This window comes from Branchiostoma floridae, chromosome 5 (assembly GCF_000003815.2).
Source record: "Branchiostoma floridae strain S238N-H82 chromosome 5, Bfl_VNyyK, whole genome shotgun sequence".
Taxonomy (NCBI): Eukaryota; Metazoa; Chordata; class Leptocardii; order Amphioxiformes; family Branchiostomatidae; genus Branchiostoma; species Branchiostoma floridae.
Genome location: NC_049983.1, coordinates 20,571,080 through 20,579,016, shown reverse-complemented (window position 1 = coordinate 20,579,016; position 7,937 = coordinate 20,571,080). Strand labels below are relative to the sequence as shown.

The 7,937-nt window shown below is 42.5% G+C and overlaps 1 protein-coding gene across 6 annotated transcripts in view; it reads right to left on the bottom strand.

Moving 5' to 3' along the window:
• Window positions 1-1,770: 1,770 nt before the first annotated feature.
• Window positions 1,771-7,937, bottom strand: part of LOC118415976 (zinc finger protein 423-like) — an 8,744-nt gene continuing 2,577 nt past the window's right edge. For 4 of the 6 annotated variants that reach the window (XM_035820961.1, XM_035820965.1, XM_035820964.1 and 1 more), the window contains exons 3-6: window positions 7,477-7,580; window positions 7,013-7,218; window positions 6,338-6,424; window positions 1,771-6,137 (exon numbers count right to left, since the gene is read on the bottom strand). In XM_035820961.1, coding sequence (XP_035676854.1) covers window positions 2,011-6,137; window positions 6,338-6,424; window positions 7,013-7,218; window positions 7,477-7,580 — 4,524 coding nt within the window. In that variant the 3' untranslated portion in view covers window positions 1,771-2,010. The remainder of the gene's footprint in view (window positions 6,138-6,337; window positions 6,425-7,012; window positions 7,219-7,476; window positions 7,581-7,937) is intronic. The other 2 variants (XM_035820966.1, XM_035820967.1) reach the window with 2 other exon arrangements.

Here is a 7,937-nt window from a genome sequence, read left to right as displayed (position 1 = left end):
ATTTGCCACAGCAAGATCTGCTTGGAGATTACACTGATGAGGAACACAATGTCACTACACTTCTGTTGTAAAAAAAAAATCAATACTAGAAAGGCCGACATTTGCTTGAGAGCAAATACAGCATATTTCAGCCATCTCCCTCCCCATGCAACAATAGGCTATTTCAAAATCACCCATTTGAAAAATCACTTTTACTAATGACGGTTTAACCCAAAAATGAATCTTACAAAATTCCCCCGTTCAAGAATGGACTCCAGTGCACCCTATGTGAATTTTCACAATAGACCAGTCCAGAAATACTCCCACTGAAACCTTGGCCTTTTGAATAAGAAACCAAATCCAAAATTGAATTTAGCAAAAAAGGTCCCAGTGCATGAAAAGGTATAATAGACCAGTCTAAAAACACTTCCACTAAAAATTGAATTTTGAATCATCACCCGTTCAAAACTGAATTTGAAAAAATCCCCCTTCCGTGTGCAAAAAATGGACTCTTCCATGTAAAGTAGAGCAGTCCAAAAATACATCCGCTAAAATAGGACATAATCACTGAAGTCCAAAAAATGGATTTTTTAAAAAAGCCCCCTCTATGCAAGAATGGACTCTTCCAGAACACCCATGTAAAATTGCAAATTAGACCAGTCCAAAAATAACCCTACTGAAAGACTTTGACAAACTAGAAGTCACCAAAGTCCAAAATATGAATTTTGAAAAATCCCCCCTCCGTGCGAGAATAGACTCTTCCAGCACACATTCTGTAAAATTGCAAAATAGACCTGTCCAAAAATACATCCACTGAAAGACTTCACCAGTCCAATGATGAATTAAAAAAAATGAACCCCTCCGTGTAAGAATGGACTCTTCCAGATAACACCGGGCTCGCTGATTGGCTGCCACCCCCCCTCTTTAGGATATAGATTCAGGCTAAGTGATTGGTTACCTATCTAATTAGATTAAATAGACATATATGCCAGTAGGTGCAATCTGCAGCTGGGGGTCAACGACCTTAAGGTCATTGACCCCTCTGGCTATTGGAAAATGACAAAACAATCCCCAAATATATCATTTTGACGTAGTCTATGACAAAAATTATACATGTGTCATTTGAATAAATATCTAGTGCACCCTTTTACCAAAATTTAGGTCATTTGGTTTTAAAACCAGAGCACAAGAGCCAAAAGTGTATTTTTTGGTCATAAAATGGCCAAATAATCGCAAAATTAAGCATTTTGTTGTACTGTATACCTCAAGTGTTATTGAATCCATGTGCACATATGTCTAGGGCACTCCTATACTAAATTTCAGGTCATCTGGTTCTAAAACCAAGGTACAGGAGCCAAAAGTGTCCTTTTTTGGTAAAAAAATGACCAAAAAATCGCAAAAATAAGCATTTTGTTATACCGTACACCAAAACTGATATTGAATCTATATGGGGGACTTATCAAGGCACATCTGTGCCAAATTTCAGCTAATTCGGTTATTATACCAGGGTACAGGGGGCCCAAATATACAGTTTTGGCCTTAAGATGACCAAAAAACCTTAATAAAATCATTTAAGAGACAGATATGGAAAAAGTGAAAAAAACGTCCGAGGGTATTGGCCCACTCTACCCTTGTGCCAAATTTCAAGTCATTCGGTTGAGGAACAACGGAGATACCGTGTTCTGAAGATTTGACAGGAGAAAGAAAGAAAGAAGAAAGAAAGAAACATTACGAATACAATATATTTCACCATACCTATGGTATGGCTGAAATATAATCACACATTGAGTATATTCTTGGTTATGGCGATTTAAACACTCATCTTTATGCTTATTTTTTGTTCACAAAGTTACTACATCACCAATAACAACAAAGTACATACAATGCAAGTAAGCATTCACTCATTAAAACTTTGATAGACTGTATGAATAGACTCTGTTTCCTGAGGTTTCTTATGAACAGAAATGGAGGTCAACATAATTCATTTGCTAAAGAGCAGCCTGGGACTGTGTTTGATACTTAATCATAACCCTAACATGTACTCTGGACGATTTCTGTTTCTCCCACCAAGTCTTTAGAGACCTTCCTGTCAAGTCTGATCTTGGTGGTTTCTGGATCAAGCAAGGGCAACATGAAGGAATGACTTTCTACTGCGTGCGCTTTCAGGCCAAGAAAATGGTCAAACAGGCTTTTACATTCTGGGCACTGCCATCTCACTTTTCTGGAGTACTTGGTTTTCGTGGCCTCTTCTGACAGACTTTTCTGTTTAAGCCGCATCTGCTGACTTTTGGTCCATGCCTTGCCTGGCTTAGGAAGGAGAAGCCGTCTTGTGGTTCCATGTGCCTGCACCTGTTCTGTGAGTGTGAGCTCCTCATGCGTTAGATCTGTTTTCTCTGTCGGCCTCTTGTTGCCACCTTTACGCAACACACTGTGCGGTGTGGTCTCCCCACTGTTTGTACTGGGTAGAGCATTCTGGGACTCTTTGCTGTCCACTGGTTCCATCCCTGCTGGCTGCTGCTGGACGTTCTTCTCTGGAACGTTCAGTGTGAGAAGTTTGGCAGGGTGTTTCATCATGACATGAAACTTCAGGTCCAAGAAGTTGGAAAACGGCATGTGGCAGTCGGGGCACCAGTGTCGCCTTACGTGCCGAGTATTAGTTTTCTCCATTGAGTCTCCTTTTCCATTTGTTTGAGTCACACCATTGGGTGAGCTGGTGTTGTGGTCTACCCTTTCGTTTTTGGCACTGTGCTCCTGTTTAACAACTTTATCATTACTGACTTCACCCTGATGTATGGAGGACTGCGACAGTGCAGCCTGAATCAGCCTGTGCCCAGTCAACAGAGTTTTCACTATATTTCCATCCTCTGTGTTGATGTCTTCAGTGCCACTGCCCTTCTCCGCCTTTACAGTTGATGTTTTCTCCAGCACGAGTCTTGTTATGTCCTCTTGGCTGTACCTGCAGACTTCTCCGAAGCAGGAGGGGTGGTGCATCAGGACATGCTTCTTAAGATCCAACCACGTCTTACAGCGTGTCTCACAGTTGGCGGGACAGGGGATACCCCACAGAGACTTCTTGGAATACCCACTAAGCTGTGTGAATTTTGTCTTGTCACCTTCTCCAGACACAGGCTCTGTCACCTGCAGGTTCAGGGGGTCCACCACCTCTGCAAATTTTGCAAACTGGCCCGGATGGTGTTCTAGGACATGTCGCTTCCGCTCGATCTCTGTACTGAAGCCCGTACCACACTGCGGGCACAGATGCATCTTTCCCCGAAACTTGGTGGCTCTTGTGTTGACTAGCACCTGAAGAGCAGCACTGTAGCTGCTCCCCTGGGTTTGGTGCTCCACCTGTACATGAGTCATCTTTGCCTCCTGTGTGGCGAAGCCCACACCGCACTCTTCACACATATGTCTGTACAGCAGACTGTCTTTCAGGACAACAAACTGGTCACCAAATCTTTTCACAACGGGAAGATCAGATGCCAAAGGCTTTAACACATCTGTGAATTTGGAGGGATGGTGTTTGAGGAAGTGACTCTTCAGTTCAATGGGGGTGGCAAACCCTGCACCACATTCTGAACAAGACACAGTCTTGGGCGTACTTGATGAAAGTCTGAACGGAGGTTCCTCATCTGGTTCACAGACCTCCCCCAGCTTTGACGGATGTTCCAACAAGACGTGCTGTTTCAGACGAGACAGGGCTTTAAAACAAGCACCACAGGCTGGGCACTTACGCTTCATTGCTCTTGCTCTGTGGACTCTGGTGTTGGCTGCTACAATCTCGTTGAAATCACCACTGCTTGCTCCATTGGAACTTTTCACTCTGCTTGGAGGTACAAATGATAACACACTGCCATAACTGACAGGGGTGCTATCTCTACACACTTCAGCAAGCCCTCCAGGATGCTTTGCCAATGCATGCTTTTTCAACATAGTGAGAGACCTGAATTCTTTGGTACACATAGGGCACTTCCTGGTATACTTGTTCTTTCCCCTTCCGTTAGGCACTTCTTTTGTCCACAGATCATGCTCTGTAGTAGTGCTGGATTGTGGCACATCTCTCATGTTGAAGTCTGACAGTTTCTCAGGATGGCACTGCAGAACATGCATTTTGCGCTCTACAAGTAAAGCGAACGTCTCATGGCATAGAGAACATCTGTGTCCTCGCTTTCTGCCTGGCACATGTTCTGTAAACTGTTTGTATCCTGTTGCTGGTATAGAGCCATCTGCTGAGGGGTTGCTGTAGCTATTTACTCCTGTAATGCAAGTTGGAACTTTGCGCACACTCAGGTCTAAAATTTCACTGCTCGTTTCTTTCTTTACAGATTTCCTTATCCTCAAATCTAAGGACCCATCCTGTGCAAACTGCTCCTCCTCTTGTCTGTCAGACCCTGATGAAGTCATTTCTCTTTCTTGGCTTCTTCCCTTTGGAGATCTACTCCTCCCTCTCTTCATCTTACGGCCTGGCTGCCTGGCTCTCTTGCTTCTCCTGTAAGGGTTTCCCCGCTTCCTCATCTGGTCCCTGTTAGGCCACTCAAAGTCGGGTAGCTTCTCTGGGTGGACCTGCATCACATGCATCTTCAGATCCATGAACATCTTGAATGTAGAGTCACATTCTGTACAGTAGATCAGCCCAGGTCTGCTGTCCTCTGCAAAACCATCAGGAGGTTTGGTGCTTGGAAAGTCTTCAGCTGGCCAGTTCAGCAGAGGAAGCTTCTCTGGGTGGTTACGCAACACGTGCATTTTGAGGTCCACGTGGCTTCTGAAGGTCTTGTTACAATCAACACACATCTTAACCTTAAATAAAGCTGCTGTTTTCCCCTTCACACTTTTGTCAAGACTTTCAACTTCTTCACTGAAGGCATTGTCAAAATATGATGAGGAATTTTCTGAAGCTGCCAAGGTTTCTTTTTTAAAACCTGTCCCTGCCTGGTCAGCCCATGGCTGCATGTGTTCAATGGCCTTCTCTGTCCCAGTGCCAGTACCTGCATCTTCCCAGGAGTCACTGTCAACTCTCATCCTCTTTGGTCGAGTATTTTTCCTCCTGGTAGATGATGTTTTCTTGACGGGGTGTCCTTCATTGTGATCATCAAATCTTCTTTTTATTTCCATCTTCACATCTGTGTTGAGGATCTGTAAGCTACCACTGGGCCCTTTTTGTAACTCTGTCTTTTTTTCTGCATCTGTGTTTGCAGCATTTGCCTGTCTCAAATAGATACTTAAAGGCATGGGATCTACACCTTTGTCTGCAGTCTCCTTCTTCACCTTTTCCTGAAGTAGTTTAGGAGGAGCTCTTGAACACTCTTTGTCATGGAGGTCACGTCCAAACTCATGTAGATCATTAGGTTCTTGTTTTACTTTAACAATTAATTGTGATGGACCTTTATCACTTTCGACTTTTGACAATGAATGGGTACTTTTCATATCGTAGTGGTGTAATGGCACACATGGCTTCCTTTCTACACTTCCAATATTTACATCATCTTTACTCTTAGCTGACAAATCTAGAGCAGTTTCTCTGTTTACATCACACAATTCCTCCCTACCATTTAACATTGACTTTGATACAGCACTATCAACTGTTGTAACTGACATAGGGTTCTGTACAAACTTGATACTGTGTGTTGAAGGCAGAAGGCCCTGAACAGTTGTTTGTATCTTATCCTTTAGAGACATGCAGCTATTTTTGGTCCTCAGAAACTCCTCCTCAGTGATGCTGGGAAACTGGAGGGAGATGGAGTGAAAGTCGATATGTTCCCCCCTCTCCACCGTAGCCTGGATGACTTGCCTGGCCTCCAAGATGTCATCCTCTCCATCAATGTAAGGAAGGCGTGAGGGGTGATGGAGGAGGAAGTGCATCCTCAACTCAATAGAGTTCTTAAAGACATCATAACACTCAAAACAAGAGTAGCAGCGATTGCCCATCCTAATCATCCCTTTTTTAGGTGTCACTTTCTTGGCAGAAGTCTTAAAGTTTGTGCTTCCATCGATTGCTTCAGTTTGTTTGTCAGCTCTGCCTTCCACATCTCCACTATTTTTGACAGTTCTGGGGTTCTCTGCCTGGGTTTCAGCATGACTAGGACTGTCCTTACTGTCCTGCTGCTGTGTCTGAACTGTACAGCTGTCTTCCTTGTCAGATGAGAAGTTGTCTACAGGAGCTATAAGAAAACAAATCATACACTATATTATTTCTCCATTGACACCGTTCAGTCTATGTATGAAGGCAACTCAGCAGTTAAGGTTACTGGATATGGCTACATGGAAAAAATAGGAACATGAACAGCTGCATACTAGTAGTACAAAGCATTAATGTGCAGATGTAATATTACAACAATGAGTGAGAAATGATGTTCCTTACCCTGCACACTTAATGTAGATGACAATGAAGCTGTCATACTAGTAGCTGTGGTAGCGGTTGTGACAGAAACACAAGAATTTGATGAACCTGTATATTAAACAAAATGCAACACCATACTCCATTGTAATTGTCATGCAAATTATGCAAAAAGAGATGAGTTGATACAAAAATGCTGAAACCTATGAAGCCTTCACAAGATCTGTAATCCATTACATGGAAAAGAGTTCTCTAAGTTTCTAATCTATGATTTCCATGTCACTATCTCTATTTGATAAGAAGATATTTGGTACCCAAACTTACTTGTTCAATTGAAAGTTGGCAGTTGCAGTAATTGACACTGTAAGCTTTTATACACTATTTCTGTACACAAAGTGAAGTGTTCACCAACAAGCTTTCGATCAGACCTCAGACCCTTCTCAAGTTAAAATGACCCAATGTCATGTGACCTGAATGGACGTGTGACATCAGCAACGGGTTAAAGGTGCCAAGATAGATACAAATGTATCGACTTGGTTGTTGGTACCAATACCAACTGTTGGACAACCTGTTGCACACTTCCATTCCGTTCACATGACAGAGACTTCCCAAGAAGGATCAGAAGATTGATCAAAAGCTTGTTGGTGAGCACTTCACTTTGTGTACAAAAATAGTGTATGAAATCTTTATAAAACTCACCTTTTGCTTCAGCAAGCTTCATCCTCTCATACTCTTCAATGAGACTGAGAAGGAAGGGGTTGGCTGTCTCCTGAGGGGCCTTGCCATGGAAGATGGTGTACAGGATGTCCAGGTGGTCCTTGAGGAGCAGGGCGTTCCTGTACTTGTGGGGGGACTGTGCTCTCAGCCGATGTGCCATGGCCGAGGAGAACAACCTGCGCAGAATCCTGTAGAGCAGAGGGAGTTAGATGCTTGTATCATACTACATGACTTTAAAATCATCTGACCACAGATGAAATTGACAAAGGGAACACTGGTTTGGAATGGAAGTGATGTACTAAGCAAACTAAGGTTTTAACAATAACTGATTTTGATGAAGAATTCTATGGACTTTGCTATCTATGTCCATTAAAAACAATTATCATTGATAGTAAAATACAATGGAAAAATTGTTAAATAAACAAATACAAAAGCAGTATGCTAACCTGGAGTTGGGAACAACTGTCTCCCCATGGTTTCTTTCTTTCATTTGTTTCTGTAACCACTCCACACTGTACAAAGCATCTGTCTGTGCTGAGTCAATTTGGCCCTGTATTGGCATACAGGAGAACAATTGGCACAAAAGAAAATCTGTTTGTTAGAAAATATCATATTCTAAGATGGTCTGCAAACTACATAACAACAGAAGTAAGGACTTATCCCATTCTAGATGTTCCAGAGGGGTCAGTCAAAATAAAAAGATGTCAAGACAGTTTAAAAGGGTACAGTTTACCATAACGACAGTAACAGTAGACACGTGGTGTATTTAACATAAACTGCATGTATCTGGCCCGCAATTTGCACATACAACAGTATGTCTGGATCACTTCCTGACTGTCCTTACATCAGACTAAAGCTCAATGCCTTAAATATTAGAAACATTCACGATTTTGAGCTTCAAATAAAA